Source organism: Meyerozyma guilliermondii, genomic scaffold (genome assembly GCF_000149425.1).
Source record: "Meyerozyma guilliermondii ATCC 6260 scaffold_2 genomic scaffold, whole genome shotgun sequence".
Taxonomy (NCBI): domain Eukaryota; kingdom Fungi; phylum Ascomycota; class Pichiomycetes; order Serinales; family Debaryomycetaceae; genus Meyerozyma; species Meyerozyma guilliermondii.
This window is the reverse complement of record NW_001809799.1, coordinates 984,951-1,009,411: the sequence shown is the minus strand read 5'-3', so window position 1 is coordinate 1,009,411 and position 24,461 is coordinate 984,951. Positions and strand designations below refer to the sequence as shown.

Sequence of the window (24,461 nt, the reverse complement as noted above, 5' to 3'; positions counted from 1 at the left end):
TGTTATGGTTCATTTTGAGCATTACTCTTCCTGAACCTGTCGCAGTTGCATCCATTTGCAATTCTGTTTGTAAACTTCCATAGTTGTGGTGTATATGCGTAGCAGGTCCAAGTACTTTTGGAGGACTTCAACGTCTTGATTCAAGCATTGCTGATAAGTTTCAAAGCTTTGGGTCTGGCTGTTAATGACTTCGTAATACTGTGCATCCTTCTTGGACCTCTCAAATTGATATTGCACAATGTGCTGCTTATAGTCGAGGAACTGGCGCTCGTATTTCTGTATGTCTGATACGTATATCTCCCAAGTCTCTTTGGTCATTTGAGGTTCAACGATGACATTTGGAGGCACTGGTGGTTCGTATTGGTGGATTTTGTCTGAGGCATGAAGATCAAGCATTGTCAAGGGCTCCTGTGACAGACCAGTCTTGGGCTCTTGTGACGCAGCCAGAAAACTGCTATATGTTTTCTTGTTGACAGGTTTGTGGAGTGTATCAGCTTTGCTCGTCCCATCAAGGTATTCGTATTTGGGTCGCTTAGTGTCAAGACCGGTCTGCTGACCGCTCGTGCTTCGTTGACGCTTTTGATCTGGTAGGCTATCGAGGATCTCATTGAGATCTACATCATTGATGTTCGTTCCTAAACTGCTCTTGAGATCGTCAAATTCAAAGCCACCTGTTTTGGGTCGTTTCGGAGGGTCATTTCTCATGAAACTTGTACGAGCATTCGTTTTGAACTGGGTAGACGGTTTCTCTGGCGAGTGCAGAGTTGTACGAGCCTGAAACAAGGGCGAAGGTTTGGCTGAAGGGGGATTGGTTTCATCCAAATCCTCCACCACGGTCACAAATTCATCCTCGGATTCGCCAGATGCTTCTTCGACAACAATGGGGTCACTTTTGTCCTCGCCTTTGTTCGTCGGCGTGGGAGACTCGTGGTGTCCATTGCGGCTGGTCTTGACAAATTCTTGATCCACTTTGTCGGGGTCATATTGACGGAACGGTGACTCCCATTGGCGTCGCATCTCTTCATGTTTCCTGTCAGCATACTCCTTCTCTTCAGATTCATCAGTGGTTGTGCCTTCGCCGGGATTGCTGACGTTTGAATGCTGGTTATAGTTGTCCTTCCGTGCACGACGGAGTCGTTCATTGAACTCTTCTAGTTCGCTTTTGTACCGACTATCAAATGGTTTCTTCTTCTTTTCCTGTTCCTGATTATCTGGCCTTGCCCTGGCAAATATGTTGGAGAAGGGACTGCGGTAGTAATGCTGGTACATCCCATAATAACTATCACGGAATGAACTGCCGTATGAATATGTGAAAGTAGATGATGTGGATGAGGTTGTGTTCTGTGTAGCAAAAGGTGTATAAGATGGAGCAGCAGTATAACTCGAGGAGAATCCGTGTGTTTTATCGTATTCTCGTCGTGTATCGGGTCCTTTCAATGTTTCGTATGCTTCGTTGATCTTGATGAACATGGCATGGTGTTGTTTATCATCAGTTTTATCGGGATGGTACTTAATAGCAAGTTTTTTGAAGGCTTTTTTAATATCTTCATCACTGGCTCCGTGTCTAAGTCCCAACGTTTGGTAGTAATCTTGCACGGCCGACATGGCTAAGCGGCAAAAAGTAATGGATCACAACGTAAATAGATGTATTTTCGCGATTAGCTGCGAAAAGCGAAAAGCTCACTACAAATTATGTAATGACAGAAGATAAAGACAAGGATAATCAAACAAGGATGAGAATATAAGTATGTAGATTAGGTCATATAGGCTGTACATCGTTTAGTCTATGTCAAGCGCAGCTTTATGTATCATTATTTTGGCATATTCCGGGGCTTCTGTTTTCGCTTCAGAAGCAAATAACAGCTCCACTGTAGAGTCGTTCAGCCCATTATAAGCTTTTGGCAAATTTTTTTCACCAAACCATGTCGCAAGATTGCCACTGTTAAGGACCTGAAACTTCTTCCATGTATCTTCACTCACGAGGCCAATTGTTCTGAAAAAGGTGAACACCCAGCTCATGATCGTGGGCACATTAATAAAGAACTTTGTGGACAAGAGCTCAGGATAATTATCACCAAAGATCTTGATGATTTCTTTGGTAGCAGCCTTCATTCCTGGATCCATGCGAAACATGGAAACATTATTGTAATCATGGACTTGGGCTATCTTTGAGTTCGACTTGTCAGTGAAGTCTATCAACAGCAAAGCACGCTCCATGAGTCCAATTCTCCACCTGAGGAATGGAGATCCTTCTTTTTCTGCTTTGTCGTCTTGACCGAATTTCTGAAACAACTTTTTCGGCGACTTCAAGTTTCCATACAAGTTCCAAGTCACCACATGCAAATTTTCATTGGTACCATCGTACTTGGTAATGACTCCCAAATCGTCCAATTCTTTGTCAAACGTCTCGCTGTACGCAGCCAGCAATGGCTGGAACTTTTTACGCCATTTGAAGGTATTAATCAACCTGGTTCTTGCTTCTTCAAACTTGTACTCTTCGGCAATCAAAAATTTCAACACAATTTCATTACGAATCTCATCATGAACATGCTCCAAACCACTCTTGTTGATGCGGTATCCATATATCTCGTCATACGAAGAATCACCTGTTTCTTCGAGAATTTGGGGTAACTCATCAATGAGCTTTTTCAATGTTTCCAGCTGAGTTTTGGTGAGTTTTGTAGTGGATACCAATACAGGCTGGTCTTTTTTAGCTGGATCTGTATCCTTGACATCAGAAACTGGTTCTACACCAGGTTTTTCAACGGGCTTTTCAATGGGTTCTGACATTACAGTGCGCCAAAGATTTCGCAGTTATCCTGTGATCTCCGATCGGAAATGCGATAAGCCAGAAGTCTATACACAGTCGCTCTAATTAAATTCTCTAGTTTACACCATTGGGGTCTATGCTCTATGCTCTCTATAACCTTTATACACTAATGCCCAGGCACCAACTTGAAGCTCAAAATATCATTTTTGCCTCGGTCAACTAAATCTTCCTCACCTACTCGCATGCCTCCTACACCTTCTATCAGTGCAATTGTAACATCTCCCATGATTTTTCTTGCAACGTTGATGACAGGAGTACCTCTTTTCACCAACACACAGTCTCTGAATACATTGTCTCCAGAACCTCCAGTAAAATTGTTCATGTTGCGAACAGGGAATACTGGTACTAGCTCAAGCACGTCAGCTGCTGCCTGCAATAGCTGAACCACCCCTGTGGAGCCAAAACGATAGAGTACCAAGTCTCTAATATTCTCGATCCGGTTCTTGAGTTTTTCGTCCATGGGTTTCAAGCCACTTTCAGGTCCCAAATCCTCAATGGTATCTACAAATTCCGTTCCCAGATCATACTGGATATAGTTCTGGTTTGCCAACTTTCTAAGAAGCACCTCAGTGATGGAGGATGTGAGCACAGCTTTTTGCTTGGGATACTTGAGGATGATTTTCGAAACGTTTTTATCGGCATCAGGATGGTCCATCTTGTTGAGAGCAAGAACAGTAGGAAACTTGGTTTCCATAAATGCTCTAACCACTTTTTCAACCGTAGCATTGTCCCAATCTTGTAAAGGAGGCAAGCCAGGAAGCAGGTCTAGTGCCCTAGCTATAAGCTGACTATTTGCCGAGTATCCACCGAGCTGGGCTCTCAAAGTCTCCAACGCAGTCGACTTGGTGGCTACATGTCTTCTCACCACCGACCCCCATCTCTCCATTAGATTGCCCAAAATCCAGCGAAAAATCTCATCCTGTAACCATTCGATATCATTGATGGGATCATAGCCCCTGGTTGCCTTTCCTTCAGCATCGGTGGTTCCACTGGCATCTACAATATGGATCAAACAATCGGCTTCTGTCAAATCACCCAAAAATTTGTTACCCAAACCTCTTCCCAAATGGGCATTAGGAACCAACCCAGCTACATCTAGAAGCATTACAGGCACACCTCTCTTACCATTACGACAATATCCATAATTGGGTTTGCATAACTTTTGTTTTCCAAATCTGGAACAAGCACACTCCACCTCCAAGTACCCAGTAGCCTTGTTAGGATCGATTGTGGTAAAAGGAAAAGCCCCTACCTTTGCATTTGCATCTGTGAGAGCATTCAAAGTGGTGGATTTTCCAGACGACGGTTTGCCAACGAGGGCTATGACAGTTTCTCTGGCCATAAAGAAAAGAAGAAATGAGAGATGAGATACGATGCAGGAGAGCAGAATGGAGAGGTATAATGGAGAGCAGAATGGAGAGGTATAATGGAGAAGTATAATGGAGTAGAAGTTATGCTCTGAAGAAGAGAACAACAACAGAATCATATTTTGTTTTTGGATATTTCGTATATATACTACTCTTACATTTCCAATTAGCTCACTGCTATCTCATTGCTGCAAATTTGAGATGCTTTCAAAAAAACGAAGAACGAAATATGAAAAACTTGCAAAAAATCAAAAAACTATTTTCGAGAACCCAATTAACCCGAATCTTCTAGATCCATTCACATTCACCATACATTTTCGTCAACCCTAACATTTGCACCATCTTCGTATTCTTCGCCTAGCTCGTTCCTGCACACTCCTTCGCAGCACCCGATTGCGTTTATAACAAGTCACGGCAATTACTCCATATCATGGCATTGAGTATCCTGACGGTAATGAGCAACGTCTTCGGCGGCTTTTCCGCAGACTTTAAAAAGAAAAACTTCTCCTTGTATGGACAATGGATTGGCCTTTTTACCATCATCTTATGTTTGGCTCTCGGAATCGCCAACATCTTCCATGCTTCCTTGGTGATCATTTTTTCCATCATATGTATTGTCCAGGGCCTTGTAGTGGTGTTTGTGGAGGTTCCGTTCCTCTTGAGAATCTGCCCATTGACAGACAAGTTCACCAGCTTCATTAAAAACTTTGATGAAAACTGGCCAAGATGCGGGTTCTACTTGTTGATGAGTGTAATTCAATGGTTGTCACTCACTCTTCAGACCACCAGCTTGATTGTGGTTGCCGTATTTTTCGCTTTGGCGAGCGCATGCTACGCATTGGCTGCTATCAAGCACCAAGAGTACTTGAAGACATCGTTCAATGTTGCAGGTGAACAGGGCTCATTAGAGGCCCAGGTGGGAGAGCACGTTGTGAGAAATGTTTTGTAGTATGAATAACGAGTCTGATCAGAAAATCCCACATTCTAGCTGTTCAATGTAGTCAATATTTCTTATTTTATTTTCTTATCCTATTTTCTTATCTGATTTTTTTTTGGTCTCTACCCATCCCACCATACATCTCATCGTGCGTTTCGCGAACTCAAATCTTCATTGTCACCATCCACCAAACCGATGCCAGGACCAGTGTCAGAGCCCTCTGGCCGTGATAAAAGCACAGAAAAGCCACCGGAGCGATCCATTATACATGCTGAGGTTCCAAATGGCTCCAAAAATTCAAAAGAACCGTCCAAGAATGGAACACATAAATCAAATAACGTCTTACAAACTTCTGAAAAACAAGCTTCCAACAACCCTGACCCCAAAAAGCCCACAGAAACGCCAGAAACAAACTTCGCCAATGCCCCCACCACATCCTTATCCTATGACCAAGTCAATAATGATGCAGATGAGCTTATAGAATTACGTGGTGAAGGGCGATATTTCGGCGTCACAGACCCTTCCTCAGGAGACACTATCAACGCTCTCCAGAGCCTCGGTCCTCTTTGCGCAAACTGTCACAGAAGGGGTCACATAAGAGCCAAATGTAAAACGGTGGTGTGCCATAAATGTGGTGTAGTTGGAGACCACTACGAAACCCAATGTCCCACCACTATGGTGTGTTCCAGATGTGGTCAAAAGGGACATATGGCTGCCGGATGCACCAACAAAGCCAAAAAGAGACAATACTGTAAAACATGTGACACCTTCAGTCACGGAGATGACCGTTGTCCAAGTATATGGCGGTCTTACTTGACAGGAACTACAGACGCACCAGTTTCAAACACGCTTCCTCAGGTGTACTGCTACAACTGTGGTCTGGACGTACACTACGGTGACGAATGCCCAGAACCAAGAACACTGCGTGTACCAAATATCACCGGCACCGCATTCAGCGGTTCGAATCTCCCCCGTCATTTACGTGCAAAATACTTTGATCGCATACGCGGAGCCAGACCTCGTCCCTCGCGCGGAGTGGCTCATTTTGCTCCTCAAAAACCACCATCAAGAAAAGATTTTTCAAAAAATGCCCCAAACCCATCAAGATCTGGAGTCGTATTGCCGAGAAAGGGCAAACAAAATTCCAAAAATCTCTCCAAATTAAGACAACAACCAACAAGATCCGGCTTTATCGAGTCAAAGAAAAAAGTCACAAAACCAACCAGAAGTGGTCGTATAGACAAAAGAAGGTAATTGTATGGAACATTATATAGGACACATAGGACTGCATACAAATTATCTATTCGATCAGTGTTGAGTGATCCACAGTATTTCATACAACCTTGTTGATAGATTACAATGAGGGTGGCCCAATTTACCAAGTCATTCTACAACCTAATAGACTTCGAGTTCCATTATCCCGATCAGAAATCTCCACAGTACAAGGATTACCGTCAAAACACCACCGACAAGTATGGAGCAATCACCACTGGATTTTTAGTTGCATTTCTCTTATTCATTCCGTTTGCTAATACGTTAATACGGCATGGATATTTCCGTGGTCGTAGTAGGCATTTGTTTCGAGGGTTTAGTCTGTGGATAAATCGATTTATACCTCGAGATCATCAAGGTCGAACGCTCACCTGGGTTGGATTTGTTCTTGAAAGCATTCGTATTGGTGCATTTAAATTATATTTGCACGGGTCGACCATAGTGCAAGTGTTTTTCTGGCTTTTTGTGCTTTCCGTTCTTTCGTTATCGGAACTATATCATGGTGATCTCATCTTTCTCGCCAAGAGACTTGGACGTATTGCAACCGTGTGTCTTCCAACGGTACTTTTTCTCACCTTGAGACCATCGCCACTTCCCAATACTTTGTACCTTGCACTTTTACCCATCCACAAGTGGCTTTCCAGACTTATAGTTCTTCAAACGGTTCTTCATGTGATTCTATATTGTGGTTTTTTTTATCGCAACCACACTTGGGGAAAGGCCATTAAACCTGAAAATCTCTACGGATGGGCAGCATTCACTGGCTTCATCATGATGACAATAACCTCCTTACTGAGCTTCCGCAATCGGTTCTACAAGGTATTTTTTTTCGAACACTACACTTGGTCCTGGATCATCGTTATAACACTTCAATTTCATGTCCGACCAACTAAGGCAACCTTATATACTGCCTGCAATATAGCGATATTGTGCTCACAGATAGTCTATCGTCTCAGGGCTTCTAGGACATCCCAGAACTCGAGCGAGGTTCAAATTATTGACGTTTCTCCCAATATGCTGCTCATTGAAATTCCCAGAAAACTTATAGCGAACGCTCCCACTCAGCCCGGAGCACACATAAGGTGCACCGATTATCATCCCAACTGGTTGGTACGTGCGTTCAAGCAAATTGTGCCAAACTACCATCCTTACACATTGGTATCACTTCCGCTGGATGCCACACAACGTCTAATTGTACGAAAGAGCAACTTCAAATTCAAGGAAAAACGAAGATATATCTTCACAGGAGCCTTCGAACCTCATCTTCTCTTTGTTTCTACAAAGCCTAAAAAAGGTCAGGACAACTTTCTCTTATCTAGGCTCCAGGTGAATGCGAAGAGAGTTCTTGTAATTATAGGTGGCTCAGCTATCTCATTTGCATTACCACTTTTGCGTACGATGAACTACCATGGAGTCCCTACCAAAGTTGTATGGGTGATAAGAGACTACCGAGATATCAGCATTCTTCGACACTTTGATGGCTTTATTCACGGCGACGATTTCGAGATCTTTGTCACAAGAAGTGAAAATAACTCGAACCGAAGTCTGGTCCATCACTCGTTCACCTACGATGAAGAGAATGAAGAGATGCCATTACTCGACCAAGATGAAGACGACGAACATGAAAGTGGAATTGAACGAGAAGACGTTAACATCGAAGTTGGAGACATGGAAGAAACCGACGACGATGAAGAATGCACCGGGCTTGAAGTCACCGAGCACGAAGATGACGATGGTGGAAGTGCTCTGTCCATCCATGAAGATCAAGGAAATACATCTTTGGGACGCAGAACAAGCTATGCAAGTACCAGTGAACACTTCACCCCTACATTAAACCATAGCGCATCATTTTCCACTAGACAAGCCCACTCAACTTACTCGGAAACAGTGAAAAGATTGAATATCGAAAACAAAATCTACGAGGGCAGGCCCACTATAAACCACAAATATTACAATTGGTGTATCAACGAGGGTTTCACACAGTGCTCTGGTCCCGTTAAAGATGGGTCCAATGTAGTTTGTTGCCGCGATCTTCCCAGAGCCCATGTTCCTATCACAGACCGTAAAGATGTATGGGTAATTTCGGCCGGACCCAAAGCACTCGTGAACAACGTCAAGGTATGGGCAAACGAAAACGGGTTGAATTTCCACGAAGAAGCTTTCTACGTTTAAATAGTAAATCGTTAATTCATTCTCATACATAGTTCATCGTCTTGATTGCGCCAATTCTTGTTGCAAAAACGTATCACGCTTAATCTCATCCTCAATTGCAATCTGGTGCCTGAGTTTCGTCTTGGCAATGTCCGTGGTGAAGATTATTCCTGCTACGTTCCAACTGATAAGATATAGAAACTTGTATGGGGTATTGAAAAATCGAACATTGGGACCATTGTTGTACTTGTAGTTGAGATATAAGCCAGAAACAAGACCCACCAACGTGCCTCTAAGAGCCCCGATGATTCCAGCGTTCCATAGCTGCTTGTTGAGCGATTCAAGCTGTTCGTTCAGAGGCATACTTGTTTGAGCTCCCCACAATTGCGAAAGCATCGCGTGCGAAAAAAGACAATAGGGCATTAGACGATATAGCAATATATGATAAGTATACGATAAGCAGTATGCGATAAGCGTATACGATAAGCAATGATTGCAGTTGATTCATGCGATTTTTAGATCAATTGGTAGCAATTGGTCAATGCAGTGATTAGTGCAGAATAATGCAATTCTAGTGCAGATGCAATTCTAGGTTTTCTAATTAGCAACCTTTGTAAGGTCGATGGGGATGCCTCCCAAATTAACAGACTTCACATCGCTGTACTTTTGAACGATACCCATGAGTTTGTCAAGGCACGAATGATGGAATAACTGGTTGAATGGCACGAGCGACTCATCCACGACAAAAGGCTCATCAGAGGCTTGAAGTATGGAGTTGATTGAAAAGAGGTTTTGGTGCAAGTACACGAATTGGCGCTGTAAGATAAGTACCAAGTAGTTGAGAAACTTGAGGTTTTCATCCTTGATAGTGTCAATGTAAATCTCACCTCCGTCATGATCGTATGCAAGTGCCAGGAAATCATGAGTATAATGGTTTCGAGCATCAGACTTGGCCATTGCCAAGAACATACACCTCGTTTCATGACATTGGGAGCAATGGCATTGGTTTACCAAAGCATCAAAGAAGTTGCAATCGAGCTTTAAAATGGATGGAATGGCAGAAATCCAGGCGTTGAAAAAGTCTGGAATGATCAACTTCTTTAAATTATAATGCTGGTTCAAACCGGCTGCAAACTTGGAGAAGTCAAACCTGGTAGATGTTTCGGAAAGGGTAAGGTTTTGGTAGTCTTCGATGTTCAAATACAATTCTTCCAAGTTTTCAAAGTTGGGTGAAAATAAAGAAGTAGTCACTAGGTTCCCAAACTCCTGGATATTCTTTTTCGTGTTGCAAGATTTGAAATTTATCACCGCAAGTTTCTTCAAGCTAGGAGTTTCGCCCGTCATTCTGTTATATGCTGCCCAGTCAGCAAAGATAGCTGGGATGCACTGGGACCCACAGAACTCATGCACACAATTAACCTTCAATTCCAAAGCTTGAAGGCCATTGAGGTTGAAAATGCGATTGAGACCACCGAACGTCAAGATGGTGCTATTCTTGAGGGTGTGAGAATTGGAAATCGATAGTTGATGAAGATTCTCCAATCTAGGGCCGCGTTCTAATAGTCTAAAAAAAGCATAGGTCGAGGTAGGCAGGCTCAAATAAAGTGAGCGGAGTTGCAAAAGATTGCGGAAAAGTGATCTTGTGTCGACTGATGAAGGCGGAGACAACATCCTGCGCTCGATAAACACATTCAAGCTAACAAGATTAGGATTGAACGGAAGCTCCATTAGTTCCTGAACATCGAGAGCAACCCAACTTTTCAAATTATTTACCTTTGGGACCCTCTGACTCATGCGGTGCTCGCAAAATTGTTCTTCCTCGTTTTCCACATAAGTTGTGGATTTTTGCAAAGCATAGGTAGTAAGCGATTCACGTCTGCGCAAGTTCTGGATGTCATAATTGGAAAAGTAGATCTTGTGGTTCAGTCTATCCCACAACCTCAGAATCTTCTCGTAAAGAGGAGCGTAATCGTACTCAATAAGATTTGATTGAGCATGAATCAGAATCTTGTCAATGTAGTTGAAATTGTGTGTGGTTAAACCCTGAACAAACTGTGAAAGGCGTTCAACATCGAGCGTAGAACAGTTAGAGTACAGCCTGGCACCTGGAGACTCGTATCGGGAAATAATCAAGATTTTGTAGTACAACTGACAGTTGACCAAATGAAGAATTTCTGAACAAGTTGCACCCAAACGGACCTTGTCACTTTGGCCCAACTCACCAATGATACGCTCGAGAACGTTGGTGGGTAACAGGTTCAACAGCAGCATAGCACAACTCAGGGATAAAACACAGAAAGTTGGGGATTAAATATTCTTTGTTTTCGTGTAGTGGTACCCCTCCTATATACCCCGGATTTTGTGTGCCACAGCTGCGCGCCGAATGCCGCACAGACGTCACGAGGCGATGCCCTTAGCGATTCTAGCCTGGAAATAAGTACCGCATAAGCGGAAAAAAACTAACCACCACCGCGCATTATGTACAGTTTAGAACATTATTGCCGGTTTGGATTGGGAGCCAGGATATTTTGCAGCACCGGATGACCGGCATTCTAAGGTGCCAAGACCTACCGCCCAACACCTGCATAAACTAACACACAGTTGCGCAACAGGAAGGGTGCAAATGACAATACCAATGAACACTACCAATGAAACATGACGACCACTTTCTGTTCTTTTCACTTCAGTTCAGTTCACTCGTTCACTCCAGTGTTACGTGAGCATCCATTGATCCTCCTTGTTTAGCGCCGTTGAGGCGCCATTTCCAAACCGCCGGAAGTTAATCTCCGAGATGGTAGGAAACGTTTCAGACTTACTAAGAGAAACGGCTCTAGCCACAGACGCTATTTTGCCCTTGAGCATGTTTTGGTCAATAAGAGTCACCAACACGTTTTCTATGGTTGTATCGTCGACGCCACTGATTAATTTGTACATGTCAAGTGGAGCATTGACATTGATTGAAACCTGAAGTCCTGCTCTGACGGAAGAGTAATTCAATCTTGTAGGTTTTCCAGAAAGTAGCCAGATTCTTTTGAGTAGGTTGCGAACGGTTATGAGTTTGGCTTTGTTGACCACAAGCAAAAGGAGCCCATTTTTGTGGAGAAACTCATAGCATTGAGGTTGCGAAATCACAGCGACGAGTTGTGTATAATTTCCAGCTTTGATTTGGAGCGAGATCTCGTTGTATATGGTGAGGAATGGTGGACTGTTTCCATTATAGATGGTTTGGGATATTGTGTTGAAACTGGGATTTTTACCTATCATCATTCCCACCACTAACAAATACTTGAGGATGACGGTAAGATGTGAGTTGAGTTTCTCACCCAACACCGAAGTTGCAGCGGCACATGTTTCATAGCACCACATGAGGTGCACGTAGGCATCAGGAAGTTGGTCCTTGATGAGGTAGAACCGACTGAGGTAGAAGCGATATTGAACCTGTTCTGCAACCGAATAGCGACTGAATCGAAGTCCAGCATTGTTCATGTTGGAGAAAATATTGCGACAAAGAAGCGGGTTTCCTAGCTTAAAGTAAACTTGACATAGCGTTACGCCCACCAGCAAAATGATTTGTCGTTTGGGAGAATTATCGTGTGGATCTGCCGAAAGCTGCGATCTGATATTATTGAAGATTCGCAAGAGCACCGAAGCTAGGTATGTCAACCGAGGATTGGCACAGTTTTCCTTGTAGTACATCTGCCTGTCGAGCCTAGTAGCCATAGGAACGACAATTGATATGGTTTCTCGAACAAGATTAGTCAAAAGATGGCCCCTGACATTATTGTTGAAGGCCACCAGTAAGTCGTTGATAAACCCAGAATATAGATCAAAAGAATCCAAAGCCGACCAGGGGTTAAGCTGGTTTCCAAGTCTTACGAACGAACACACCACTTCGTTGAACGCTAGCCACTCGTTGTTGTAAAAATGCCGTGAATCTACAGCCTGATTGTATCGATCGGACGCCAATTGAGGAAGATTATTCAAGTTGATAATCTGTTTGTTGGTCACCAGCGGGGTCAATAGTCGAGCCAAATGCACCAGAACCAGTTCTGGCGAGCCCTTAAGGCTTCGTTCCACCTCAAAGAGAAAGTCATTGAGAGGATCCATAGTGCTAAGAAAGAAGTTCGCATCTCAATTTTCAACTCAAGTGCGTTTTGCGATAGCTGCAGACACTTGTGAAAATGAGTTCACCCTCAAACAAGCACACGGAAGCCGTGCGTCTCGTAATACGTTTGCTTCCCCCAGGGTTAACCCAGGACCAGTTTGAGGCCCAAATCACCCAATATACTACCCAATGGCATCTTGTGAACAACTACTATTATGTGGCTGGAGCGTATCCAGAAAAGCCATATGAACTCCCTACGTACTCCAGAGCGTATTTTGTGGTTCCAGACGCCGATACGGCAACCAAGGTACAAGCGGAGTTGCGTGCAAAGGCTTTTTCAGACGGGGAACTGAACGGTGCAAGTGTTCCAATAATAGGAAAGGCATTGTACGAGAATAAAGAGTATGCTGCTGTTCCTCGAACGATACTCAAGGAGAGGAAGAAGAAGAAGACAATTGAGCAGCTTGCACAGTTTCAGCGGTTTGTGGCGTTTTTGGATGGAAAGACTGAGTCGTATCTGTTTAAAGCACCCAAGAAGCAAAAGAAACCCAAAGCTAAAAACCAAAACACCGACCAAAAGGCTAAAAATAAGAGCTCCGAGAAGGACAAGGATACAAAGGAAACCACCAAGAAGCCCAAAAAGAAATCCAAGAAACCAAAAACTCCAAAAGACAAAGATGTACTGAAAGAACCTAACGATCCAAAAATTGTCGAGAAAAAGAAGAAGAAAAAGAAACCCAAGGCTCCTCAAAATGCTCCAGGAACTGCTAAGCAAGGAAACAAAGCACCGCAACCCAACAAAGACCTGGTTTCTGGTGAGCAATCCGGCCAACAATCCAACCAGAATTCTCATAAAGGTGAGAACGATGTAAAAGCACCCAAAATTAACCAGAAAAAAAAACCAAAACCACCCAAAAAGAAGCCAAAGGGTAAACCACCCGCAAGCTCTCCATCGAACCCACAAGGACCTGCTGGGTCGCAAACTCAACCAACCAATGCTACTTCCTGAACTCTTCCTCTTTTTCATCCTGCAGGTTATAATATGCTCAAGTCTCACCACTGAGAATTGTGAAGGATATATGAGACCCATTTTTTGGGCAAGAGGGCCTCTAGGCCATTCACCCGTCATTTCACCCGCCATATTCATTTCTGCTCGCTTATACTCATACAAGAAACCATTTTCCAGCTCCAAGAATGTATCGAATGATATAGTGGATCCTCCAGACTATTCCTCCATCCAAACTATGGAGAAAATCTTGTCTATTTTACACGATGCTGAATCTAATTCGGATAAAGCGCCCGCCAGGATTGTACCTAAAAAGGATGAAACAAGTATAGATCCCGCTTACGAGCTTTTAGGAAAAAGTTTGTTTGACTATGCTTTAATACGACATATGAACGATCGAGAATTCTTTCGTTATGAACACAAAGATCCCCAGACATCATACAACGCACTCCACAAGCGAGCTTCCGAATCATACATGAACATGGAAAACTCTTTTTTTCAAAGACCATACATTAACCGAAACAATACCCTCGGTCGCTACCAGGCAATTGCACTGTACTTTCTTGAGGATAAGTCACACTGCTTGAGACGCCTATACAAAGATATAAGATACGTTACAAAAGAGTTTAGCACTCCTCCATCGTCAAAGCGTGATACTCACTTGTTTCCTGATATCAAGCTTCCACAACCACACAAATTTGACATCGATAATCCATTTACCATTGGAAAAGCTCTCAATAACAAGGGAAAGTACAACATATTGAGTTTCCTCCCAAATGACGAGGGATTTCTCAAAAGTTTCATCACTCGGTATCAAAAATTGAACGGTAATCAAGTCATACCTATCGCCCTTTTACACAACATAATGCTGGCGTATGAGTTGGAGGGTAAACTTCTCTTCGAGGTCCTCACTCGTGCGAGTGCTATAACCCGTGATAACGGCGACTCACCGATTGTCTTGGACAAGTTTCTTTTTGATAACGAGTCTCTTAAAGCAGTGGTGACTGAACGAAGCAAGCTCCTCTCTCGACTTTTCAGTTTGAACAACTACAAAATCTCGCTTTCAAACAGCTCGTTGTATAAGATTACCGATGAGGCACAGGTGATAGAGTTCATGGCGAAGCAATTCGACCGATTCTTTGCTTTATATTATCGCATCAATGCGGCTGATGCCGATGCATGGCTAAACAGGTTACTAGCACACTGTTCTATGACTCCGGTAGTTGACAAAGAAGCGTCGAAAGAATGCGTTGACTACTTCAGTGACATAAGGGAGCAGAGTTCATTAATGACAAACAAACTCAGGTGGACGAAACGGTAGTTTATTACGTACCTGTGTATATAATACCATGAGAATCCAGGTACTTGATGCTGTTGAGCTTTGTAGCAGCATTTCCTCTCAATGTGAAATCTGCTTCACTCAAAGTAATGAAATTAATGATGCCATCGTCAATGGTAGCAAGCACTATGGACCTGCCAGTGGGACCGTTCCTAAGCATGCTCAGGCGTACTTTTTGGTACTGGACATTCCGCTGTACATCTAGACTCATTTTGGAGAGCTTGTCTTGGGCCTTTTGTGCTCTTTGTAGTTTTTTAGCGCTTTGGTTTTTATTTGAAGTTTGCTTGATTTGAACTGGTTCCTGATTGATCGATTCGGAGATGGTATGGTTGAGTGTGTTATGCAAATGCTGTATGTCTTTCAACGAAGGAAATGACTTGTTCTTGGTATTAATGACAGAAACATGAAAGTCTGGTAGTGGTGGATTCTTCTTGGAGAAATTAGGCTGTGGTTTCCAGACGTTGAAGTGGATAGTGTAGCTACTGTCCGAAAGTGTTCTCAAACTGTCATAAGAGCTGGTAGCGGGAACAATGTTGAGAGCCCGATAAACCAGTAGGTAGCTGAATATGTGCTTATTTTGAAAGCTTAAAGGTCGATATGTTCCAAATAGGTGTGTGCCTTGGACGAACGATTTTACGTATGAAGAACATGGTCCCCATAACTGAGTTTTTCTTTGCAGCTGAAGCTGTTCTGACTGTGGAGCAGTTAAAGTCTTAAACTCCTGGATAAGGTAGCCATGTCTCTTCAAATATGAGTAAACAAGGTACTTGTCCAACGATTCGGGCTCGGTGAGAGCCACACTGTAAAGGTGTTGTAAACTCAAGGGAAAAAGCTTTCCATAGTCAATTGAGTCAGCGTGACCTGCTAGGTACTCTTCGACTTGTCCATCGTTCAAATATATCATCATAGAACCTCTTTCTACGAGATAGGTGACTTCCACGCCAGTGAGCCATATCACCTGTCGGTGACCAAAACTTGTTTGCCGGCCCAAATCCTTGAAGTATCCTCCCTTAGCAGCAGTAATAATGGCCATTTGGCGGTCTGGCATCCATATGGCTTCCAATTTGTGCTTTAAGTAGTGTCCTCTAGGAGTTTCAAGAGCACGATACATTGCATTTCTGGCATGGCTGAGATTATCAGATTGTGTTTCTGTTCCATCGGGCCCAAATTCCTTTTCTCCCCGCTTCGGAAGGGACTTTCCTCCTAGCACCGAGTTCCAATCTTGTAGTTGATCTTCATCTTCATCGATGAGGTCTTGCAGCATTGAATCAAGTCATCGCGAAATTGGTGCGATCGCCAAAAATGTTCGCGACAGAAACCTGAGACAGGCAATTATGACAGAACAATCTGTGACGTTTGACGATGTTGTAAGTGTTCCGGAGCCACGTAGATGCTTCTATTTACTAATATAGGCCGATTCTGTGTTCCAAGACATGATAGAGAACGCCATTCGCCAGCAAACGTTGAACAAGATGTCTCGATATCGATGCCTTCAATCTATATCCAACACCAAGGAGCCCGTAGGAGTATTTATAAATCTGGAACTCACCTCCAGCAAAGACATATATGGTCAGGACAAGCAGAAATTAAAAACTGCCGAGTCCTCCCGCTATTTTGAGTGTGATAATTGTGGACGAAAGATAGCCGGAGGCCGGTTTGCACAGCATTTGAACAAGTGTTTAGAGAGAAAGAGAAAGTAGACAAAAAAAAGGGGAAGTGCTAGCTAATTGGCTAATAGAAAAAGAGGAATTGAGCAGTGAATATGAAACCGTCTAATTGATTTCGTCTAAAATGAATCGTCTTCAACCGTCGCGACAAGTGAACCAAACCAATCAAATGAAAATATGAAAAACAAATCTGCTTGGTCTCATATCGCACAATTCGCCATTGGAATCAAAAGCTCCACATAGGTTTTCTTCCGTTCTTCCTTACGTTTGTATTGCGGATCTACCCGAGCAGTGCCTTACACAAAGCACCCCGCATTCTTTCCCCACCCAGTTCCGTTCCGAGCAATGGGATTTAAACAGACAAAATTTTTGTCCACCATGAGTATATTCGATAGTCATATAGACGCCCACGAGGCGTTGAAGCGGCTACCATTCACAGATAGTGCCATTGATGAATCTGTGCCTCTTCGTGGTACCGAAGTGGACGACACATTGAGTCCGATTTACCGGAACAAATTGTTTCCGAATGAGATCTACTCGTGTATTCACCCTGACTTGAACACCCACTACAAACTTTTCCAGAACGCTGCTAAACACTATAGTGACCAGCCATGTTTCGGGTATCGTCGATACAATTATGGAAGTGGAAATTCTAGCAATGTCTACGAATCTTTGACATACAAGCAAGTGAACGAAAGAAAGACAAACTTGGGTGCCGGTATCTTGTCGGTGCTCCAGAATTCACCATACAAAACGGAATCTGCTAGCCATAGAAAGATCGATAACCACTATAGAGACTACCAAAAGTATGGTCAAACTTTAGACGGAATCAAGCAAGAAGACAATTGTTCATTTATTGTCTCCATCTACGCTCCAAATCGCTATGAGTGGATTCTTACCGACTTGGCATGTTCAGCCTTTTCACTTACGAACACTGCACTTTACGATACTTTGGGACTGGAAGTAACAAGCTACATTCTCGAGTCTACTGAAAGTCCCGTGGTGGTGTGCTCTGCTGATCAGGTGAAACATTTGTTAACCTTAAAAAAGCTGTCTGGGTTGGCGAGTTTGATCAGCATAGTCAGTATGGACCCGCTAGACGAGTACTTTGGAGCCGAATTGCCTGGTTTGCGGACCAGAGCAGAAAAGCTCAAAGTATCGATTCACAGCATAAATGAGGTGGAGAAAATCGGAAGCTCTTCTGGATTAAAGGAGCTTCCACCTACACCAAAGACAGTGTATACGGTATCTTTCACTTCAGGAACCACAGGTTCGAAACCCAAGGGTGGAGTATTGACTCAGGGGAACGCTGCTGCCGCTGTGGCATTTTTAGCCAGCAGAATATCTCAGGTCAAAGATGGAAAGGCATTCATATTTCTTCCTTTGACTCACATATACGAGCGGGAAACCAGTGCTTTTGCTTTTACCAGTGGATACTATTTAGGGTTTCCTCAGCTTACGGTGAACAAAAAAAAGCCTGCCAGGGATAGCTTTGAGCTGCTACTAGAGGATTTGAGAATCTTCAAGCCAACTTATATGTCGCTTGTTCCCAGAGTATTGACAAGGATGGAATCTTTGATAAAGTCTGCCGTTTTAACATCTCCCAACTCTAGAAAAATCACAGAGATCATAAATCACAAACTTGACCAGCAATCACAGCATGATGGTGCCGACGGACGTAACCACGAAATGGATGATTATGGACCTTATAGAGCGCTCAGGTCGCTTTTGGGATTTGATAACTTGAGATGGACGATGACTGCGTCGGCACCTATTTCACCTACAACAATCTCTTATCTTAAAGCCAGCTTGAGCATTGGGTTATACCAGTCTTATGGGCTCACAGAAACCTTTGGTGCCATTGTCAGCAGCCCAGCTTATGAGGGTAAACCCGGATCTTGTGGACCCACTGGAATAACTGGAGAATTCCGCATCAAAAGTGTACCTTCAATGGGCTATTCTGTCAAAGAAGGGAAAGGAGAATTGATGGTTCGAGGTTCACAAGTGTACTGTGGATACTATCGGAATGAGGAAGAGACCAACAAAGCGCTTGACAAAGACGGTTGGTTTTCAACCGGAGATGTGGCTCGTATCGACAGCCAAACTGGCCGAGTGTACATCATTGATAGGGTGAAGAATTTCTTCAAAATGGCACAAGGCGAGTATGTTTCACCGGAAAAGGTTGAAAACGTGTACTTGTCAGCAAACCCGTTACTTGTTCAGCTTTTTGTTCATGGCAACTCATTGCAAAGTTATCTCGTGGGAATCGTCGGAATTCATTACGAGCTTGGAAAGCAGTTTTTAAGGGAAAAATGTGGATACAACGTTCAAGGAAAGGAGGATTTGTTGCAAAAGATCAATGAGACAGAAAACCGCATCAAGTTTTTGAGTTTGATCAATGCCAATGTCGGCGATAAAGTTGCACGTTATGAAAAACTTCACAATTTGCATATTGAGTTTGAACCATTGACAGTGCAACGCAATGTTGTCACACCAACTTTCAAGATCAAGAGAGCTGTAGCTTCAGCGTTTTTTGCAAACCACATAAAGCGCATGTACGAAACGGAAAAGTCGCTTATTCAGACTACAAAACCTAATTTATAGTCTAAATAGGAAACCAGTCTTCTTTACCCCATATTTTCCTGTGTACAAGACCTTCGGTCCATCGTTCATTTTCGCAGCGAAATTCTTGACAGAAGACCAGTCAGTCAGAGTGACCGCAACTAGAGACAACATTAATACTATATTCGGGGAAAAGTGTTTGGTTTCTTGCATGGTATAAGCTTCTCAAGTCTCTAGTGTCATCTATTGTTCATATTATACATTTTCAGCAACACTTTTCCAATGGCACCTCCACCGCCAATTGTCATCGACGCCCAGGCCGTTAGCGGTATTACTGGTTCCATATCCCTCGCATGTTGGATTATTGTGTTTGCGCCACAGATCTACGAGAATTTTCGTCGAAGATCTTCGGAAGGTTTATCGCTTCAGTTTGTCATTCTTTGGCTTGCCGGTGATATCTTCAATGTTTTAGGTTCCATCCTCCAAGGAGTTTTACCAACTATGATTATTCTTGCCATCTACTACACCTTGGCAGACATTCTCTTGTTGTGGCAATGCTTGGTGTATGGACATGGTGAAAGTGCAGACCCCATTCACTTATCTCCAGCCAACCCACTTAATGAGGATGTGCTCGAAACAGCGCTTTCAAGAGAGTATGGCGAAGCTGACGAAGAATCTCAGGAGCTCCTTGAGCAAAGCAAACCAGTATCGTCGTCCTATTTGAGCGCAGTGCTTCTCAAAACCTTGATGGTTGCCCTGGTAATGTTTGCCGGATTAGTAGGATGGTACATTTCCTACGTCAAAGACGAACAATATCGAAGAGCACACCCTGGAAAACCAGAAAGAAGACCACAAGAACTTGTGTACGACCCCTTGGCTCAATTCTTTGGGTGGTTGTGTGCCGTCTTCTACTTGGGTTCTCGTATTCCTCAGATTCTCTTGAACTACCAACGTAAGTCTTGCGAGGGTATCTCATTCATGTTCTTCTTGTTCGCATGCCTAGGCAACTTGACATACGTGGTATCTATTCTTGCCATCGATATCAGTTGGAGTTACTTGTGGGTCAATTCTTCTTGGCTCGCAGGTTCATTGGGAACCTTAGCTCTTGACTTTACTATATTTGTTCAATTTTTCTTGTACAACGAGAACGAACCATACCTGGAAGACGCATCAGAGATCACTGATGAGTCGCTGTATAACTACGGAGCCATAGGATCTAGTTGAAGTAATTAGAAGTATCAATATAATGGTGAACCGATCAAAATGTGCGAACATTACGGTACATAAATTCTATTTCATTGAGTTTTCTACATGGCTGCCTCTGTTTATGGGTCTGTTTCCACTTTTTGCAGATTATATATGGGAAAAGGTGTTCATGACAATGCAAGTTTGTTCAGACTGTGTTCGCGGGCTCGTAGATCTTACGGCCGAAAGAGCAATCTTTGTGGCTGCGAAAAAACATTTTCACTGTATCGGCCGTAAGATTGGAGCCCTGTGGATTTGAAGGTTCCAGACTATGACGTAAAAACCAAATTGCAGTACGGCGCAACAATCAGTTGTGTTTCCCACTTTGGGAGTCAGGGACCAACGCTATGCAGTACCTAATGAATTATGCAGGAAGTCTCATTAATTACATCGTAAGTCTGTTAAAGGCGATAAGGTCAAATGCCGTTTCTTTTGATGCTAAATAAGAGCTAGTGGAAAATACCACATCATGGAAAATACGACTACCCCCAACAATACACTAGTCTATCATGCTTTAAAAAACTACAAATATTAACGACGATACCCCCAAAAAGCTTACGGCCGAGAACTCAAAATGCTTGGACATTATTAGTAATTTACGGCCTTTAGCACGTAAAACATATTGTGACGAGCTCATGGCGGTGTTTTCGAGAATAATATATCAGAAGAATGTTCCAGTCAACAAATTTCATTCGAAATATAAATACCCAGTTCTAGGGCGGCGATTTTCAGTTGACGAGATATTCAATTAAAAGGAATTGACCGATCTGTTTGTGATTCGAGTATATTGAACTAGGAAGGTACTTGCAAGATGTCAATTGATCTACTGCCGTTTGATAGGTCGGAGGCTATATCTGCAGAAAAGTCGTATCAAGACTTTACTCCGGAGGTGGACGAAACCATCAGGGACTTGGCTAGAGTCATATTCCAACACTAGTAGTGCAGGATCATATAGGATCCATGTCACACATGTCGCAGGTTCCCGGAGTTGAACCATTTATTCCCGACGAAGTTGAAGATAGTCTCAACCCCAATTCGGACATGTTTGATTCTAAACTTTGAGTGAAGAATATGAGAAAATTGCACAATTCTGACCCTGAGTATTACAAGCCCACGTCGTTGGGTGTAGCTTACCGTGATTTGAGAGCATATGGTATTGCTACTGACTCCGATTACCATGCAGACAGTTACTTCAGCTTTGTTCAAGCTTGGTAAAGATTTCATCAGATCGATGAGAAAGCAAGATCCTTCGATCTACTTTGATATCTTGAAGAATATGGACGCTATAATGAAGCCTGGTGAAGTCACAGTTGTGCTTGGTAGACCGGGTTCGGGTTGTTCCACCTTGTTGAAGACAATCGCTGCTCATACCTACGGTTTCCATCTTGGAGAAGAGAGTAAAATTACCTATGATGGTTTGACCATGAAGGATATCGAGAACAATTTCCGTGGTGATGTGATCTACTCGGCAGAAACCGATGTTCATTTTCCTCATTTGTCTGTGGGTGACACTTTGGAGTTTGCTGCTCGTTTAAGAACTCCTCAAAACAGAGGTAATGTCGATAGAGAGACCTATGCTCGTCACATGGCTAGCGTCTACATGGCTACCTACGGCTTGTCCCACACTCGTAACTCTCGTGTTGGCAACGATTTCATAAGGGGAGTTTCTGGCGGTGAGCGAGAAGCGGGTTTTCGATTGCTGAAGCATCATTGAGTGGTGCCCAACTTGCAGTGTTGGGATAATGCTACCAGAGGATTGGATGCTGCTACTGCGCTAGAGTTCATCAAGGCTTTGAAACTTTCGGCTAATGTTTTCGAGTCCACACCATTAATTGCTATCTACCAGTGTTCGGAGGATGCCTACAGCTTATTCGACAAAGTTATCCTACTTTACGAGGGAAGGCAGATTTTTTTGGGAAAAGCAGACGATGCTAAAAACTACTTTCTAGCTATGGGTTACGAATGTCCCGAGCGTCAAGCGACTGCTGATTTTTTGACATCGTTGACCAACCCATCGGAAAGAATTGCCAGATCAGGGTTCGAGGATAAAGTACCCAAGACCCCTCTTGAATTTGAAACTTACTGGAAAAATTCGCCAGAGTATAAACGAGTCGTTGAAGAGATTGATGTGCACATGGAACAGGTTGAAAAAAATCCAAAGAAAGACCACCACGATTCTCACGTCGCAAGACAGGCAAACCACGTTTCCTCAAAGTCACCATACACGGTTTCCTTCTTCATGCAAGTCAAATACATTATGCGAAGAAACTATCTCAGATTCAAGGGTGATCCTTCAATTCCTATATCGTCAGTCGCCGGTCAATTGATCATGGCATTGATCATGGGATCGGTTTTTTACAATTTGGATCTGACTACGGGATCGTTTTTTTCCAGAACCACTGGTTTGTTCTTTGCTGTTTTATTCAACGCATTTGTCGTCTATGTTGGAAATTCATAGCCATATTCGAAGCCAGAACCTATTGTGGAAAAGCACAAAGAAGTTATGCGCTTTTATCGGTCTTGGCTGCTGGATGCTCCTAGCGGGGAATTATCACAAAACTACTCTGGTAAACTTTTAACTGTCAGTGGGCCTTCCAATGTGACATTTTACTTTATGGTCAATTCAGAAGAAAATCCAGGTAACTTCTTCTTTTATTGTGATGTGTGCGTTTGTACTTTGGTCATGTCCCACATTTTCCGTTCATTGGGCGCCATCTATACGACGCTAGCTGGTGCTATGACTCCAGCTACAGTGGTCTTTTTGGCGTCAATGATCTATGCTGGATTTGTCATTCCCACCCCCCAATATGTTGGGGTGGAGCAGGTGGATCAATTATATCAACCCTGTTGGCTACGTTTTTGAGTCTTTGATGGTGAACGAATTTCATGGTCGTGATTTCAGGTGCACGAATTTTGTTCCGTCTGGTATCTCTTATGGCGATGTTCCATTAAATGAAAAGGTTTGTCATACTGTCGGAGCACGTTCTGGATCTTCTATCGTATTGGGAACTGATTACCTTGCATCTCAGTACAAATACTACAATGGCCATAAGTGGAGAAATTTTGGAATTTCTGTGGGCTTTGCAGTTTTTTTCTTGGTTGTGTACGTCATATTAGCTGAAGGTAATAAGGGAGCGTTGCAAAAAGGTGAAATTGCCTTGTTTTTAAGAGGCTCTTTGAAGAAACACAAGAAAGAAAATTCTGCTAAAGCGAGTTATGCTCGAGACATAGAGGCTTTTCCAACCGAAGAAAAAGTGGAAATGAAGGATGTTTTGGAGTCACAGAAGTATACCGCTGATAACTCCTCCTCCTCCGACAATTTACCAGAAGACGTCAACATTTTTCACTGGAGAAATCTCACTTACGAAGTCAAGATCAAGTCTGAAACAAGAGTCATATTGGATCACGTTGATGGATGGGTCAAGCCTGGTCAGTTGACTGCGTTAATGGGATCTTCTGGAGCTGGTAAGACCACTCTATTGAACTGTTTATCCGAACGTGTTACCACAGGTGTCATTCCTGATGGTGTTAGAATGGTCAATGGTCACTCATTGGATTCCTCATTCCAGAGATCCATTGGATATGTTCAACAACAAGATTTGCACTTGGCAACGTCTACAGTTCGTGAAGCATTGCGTTTCTCTGCCTACTTAAGACAACCAAATTCAGTTTCCAAAGCAGAAAAAAGCGACTATGTGGAGTATATCATCGATTTATTGGATATGACCACCTATGCTGACGCTTTGGTTGGTGTTGCTGGTGAAGGTTTGAATGTGGAGCAACGTAAACGGTTGACCATTGGTGTCGAGTTGGTTGCGAAACCTAAATTGTTGTTGTTCTTGGATGAACCAACGTCTGGTCTTGATTCTCAAACTGCCTGGTCTATTTGTCAATTGATGAGAAAGCTTGCGGATCGGTGGTCAGGCCATCTTGTGTACTATCCATCAACCATCTGCTATTTTGTTGAAGGAGTTTGACCG

The 24,461-nt window shown here is 43.1% G+C and overlaps 18 protein-coding genes across 18 annotated transcripts; 10 read left to right on the top strand and 8 right to left on the bottom strand. All coding sequences in view use genetic code 12, as the record gives it.

Moving 5' to 3' along the window:
* Positions 1-21: 21 nt before the first annotated feature.
* PGUG_01761 (uncharacterized protein) lies at positions 22-1,605 on the bottom strand (the record flags this gene model as incomplete). The annotated part of the gene is made up of 1 exon (XM_001486040.1): positions 22-1,605. One exon carries the CDS (start codon positions 1,603-1,605, stop codon positions 22-24), a length of 1,584 nt encoding a protein of 527 aa, XP_001486090.2.
* Positions 1,606-1,779: 174 nt separating this feature from the next.
* SFH5 (Sfh5p) lies at positions 1,780-2,790 on the bottom strand (the record flags this gene model as incomplete). Its single annotated transcript, XM_001486039.1, has 1 exon — positions 1,780-2,790. One exon carries the CDS (start codon positions 2,788-2,790, stop codon positions 1,780-1,782), a length of 1,011 nt encoding a protein of 336 aa, XP_001486089.2.
* Positions 2,791-2,936: 146 nt separating this feature from the next.
* On the bottom strand, positions 2,937-4,316 carry PGUG_01759 (uncharacterized protein; the record flags this gene model as incomplete). Its single annotated transcript, XM_001486038.1, has 1 exon — positions 2,937-4,316. One exon carries the CDS (start codon positions 4,314-4,316, stop codon positions 2,937-2,939), a length of 1,380 nt encoding a protein of 459 aa, XP_001486088.2.
* Positions 4,317-4,627: 311 nt separating this feature from the next.
* TVP18 (Tvp18p) lies at positions 4,628-5,146 on the top strand (the record flags this gene model as incomplete). Its single annotated transcript, XM_001486037.1, has 1 exon — positions 4,628-5,146. The coding sequence occupies one exon, from the start codon at positions 4,628-4,630 to the stop codon at positions 5,144-5,146; it is 519 nt and encodes a 172-aa protein (XP_001486087.2).
* A 183-nt stretch (positions 5,147-5,329) lies between these two features.
* PGUG_01757 (TRAMP complex RNA-binding subunit) lies at positions 5,330-6,388 on the top strand (the record flags this gene model as incomplete). Its single annotated transcript, XM_001486036.1, has 1 exon — positions 5,330-6,388. One exon carries the CDS (start codon positions 5,330-5,332, stop codon positions 6,386-6,388), a length of 1,059 nt encoding a protein of 352 aa, XP_001486086.2.
* A 105-nt stretch (positions 6,389-6,493) lies between these two features.
* On the top strand, positions 6,494-8,578 carry PGUG_01756 (putative ferric-chelate reductase; the record flags this gene model as incomplete). The annotated part of the gene is made up of 1 exon (XM_001486035.1): positions 6,494-8,578. The coding sequence occupies one exon, from the start codon at positions 6,494-6,496 to the stop codon at positions 8,576-8,578; it is 2,085 nt and encodes a 694-aa protein (XP_001486085.2).
* Positions 8,579-8,611: 33 nt separating this feature from the next.
* Positions 8,612-8,980, bottom strand: PGUG_01755 (uncharacterized protein; the record flags this gene model as incomplete). Its single annotated transcript, XM_001486034.1, has 1 exon — positions 8,612-8,980. One exon carries the CDS (start codon positions 8,978-8,980, stop codon positions 8,612-8,614), a length of 369 nt encoding a protein of 122 aa, XP_001486084.2.
* A 174-nt stretch (positions 8,981-9,154) lies between these two features.
* PGUG_01754 (uncharacterized protein) lies at positions 9,155-10,828 on the bottom strand (the record flags this gene model as incomplete). Its single annotated transcript, XM_001486033.1, has 1 exon — positions 9,155-10,828. The coding sequence occupies one exon, from the start codon at positions 10,826-10,828 to the stop codon at positions 9,155-9,157; it is 1,674 nt and encodes a 557-aa protein (XP_001486083.2).
* Positions 10,829-11,269: 441 nt separating this feature from the next.
* PGUG_01753 (uncharacterized protein) lies at positions 11,270-12,664 on the bottom strand (the record flags this gene model as incomplete). The annotated part of the gene is made up of 1 exon (XM_001486032.1): positions 11,270-12,664. One exon carries the CDS (start codon positions 12,662-12,664, stop codon positions 11,270-11,272), a length of 1,395 nt encoding a protein of 464 aa, XP_001486082.2.
* A 74-nt stretch (positions 12,665-12,738) lies between these two features.
* PGUG_01752 (RNA-binding protein) lies at positions 12,739-13,671 on the top strand (the record flags this gene model as incomplete). The annotated part of the gene is made up of 1 exon (XM_001486031.1): positions 12,739-13,671. One exon carries the CDS (start codon positions 12,739-12,741, stop codon positions 13,669-13,671), a length of 933 nt encoding a protein of 310 aa, XP_001486081.2.
* PGUG_01751 (uncharacterized protein) lies at positions 13,000-13,809 on the bottom strand (the record flags this gene model as incomplete). The annotated part of the gene is made up of 1 exon (XM_001486029.1): positions 13,000-13,809. One exon carries the CDS (start codon positions 13,807-13,809, stop codon positions 13,000-13,002), a length of 810 nt encoding a protein of 269 aa, XP_001486079.2.
* On the top strand, positions 13,658-14,989 carry PGUG_01750 (uncharacterized protein; the record flags this gene model as incomplete). The annotated part of the gene is made up of 1 exon (XM_001486030.1): positions 13,658-14,989. The coding sequence occupies one exon, from the start codon at positions 13,658-13,660 to the stop codon at positions 14,987-14,989; it is 1,332 nt and encodes a 443-aa protein (XP_001486080.2).
* A 4-nt stretch (positions 14,990-14,993) lies between these two features.
* PGUG_01749 (tRNA splicing endonuclease subunit) lies at positions 14,994-16,271 on the bottom strand (the record flags this gene model as incomplete). Its single annotated transcript, XM_001486028.1, has 1 exon — positions 14,994-16,271. One exon carries the CDS (start codon positions 16,269-16,271, stop codon positions 14,994-14,996), a length of 1,278 nt encoding a protein of 425 aa, XP_001486078.2.
* A 748-nt stretch (positions 16,272-17,019) lies between these two features.
* On the top strand, positions 17,020-19,278 carry FAA2 (Faa2p; the record flags this gene model as incomplete). Its single annotated transcript, XM_001486027.1, has 1 exon — positions 17,020-19,278. The coding sequence occupies one exon, from the start codon at positions 17,020-17,022 to the stop codon at positions 19,276-19,278; it is 2,259 nt and encodes a 752-aa protein (XP_001486077.2).
* Positions 19,279-19,518: 240 nt separating this feature from the next.
* PGUG_01747 (cationic amino acid transporter) lies at positions 19,519-20,460 on the top strand (the record flags this gene model as incomplete). The annotated part of the gene is made up of 1 exon (XM_001486026.1): positions 19,519-20,460. One exon carries the CDS (start codon positions 19,519-19,521, stop codon positions 20,458-20,460), a length of 942 nt encoding a protein of 313 aa, XP_001486076.2.
* A 1,171-nt stretch (positions 20,461-21,631) lies between these two features.
* Positions 21,632-22,195, top strand: PGUG_01746 (uncharacterized protein; the record flags this gene model as incomplete). The annotated part of the gene is made up of 1 exon (XM_001486025.1): positions 21,632-22,195. One exon carries the CDS (start codon positions 21,632-21,634, stop codon positions 22,193-22,195), a length of 564 nt encoding a protein of 187 aa, XP_001486075.2.
* A 237-nt stretch (positions 22,196-22,432) lies between these two features.
* PGUG_01745 (uncharacterized protein) lies at positions 22,433-22,939 on the top strand (the record flags this gene model as incomplete). Its single annotated transcript, XM_001486024.1, has 1 exon — positions 22,433-22,939. One exon carries the CDS (start codon positions 22,433-22,435, stop codon positions 22,937-22,939), a length of 507 nt encoding a protein of 168 aa, XP_001486074.2.
* Positions 22,940-23,258: 319 nt separating this feature from the next.
* PGUG_01744 (uncharacterized protein) lies at positions 23,259-24,458 on the top strand (the record flags this gene model as incomplete). The annotated part of the gene is made up of 1 exon (XM_001486023.1): positions 23,259-24,458. One exon carries the CDS (start codon positions 23,259-23,261, stop codon positions 24,456-24,458), a length of 1,200 nt encoding a protein of 399 aa, XP_001486073.2.
* Between the last annotated feature and the right edge of the window lie 3 nt (positions 24,459-24,461).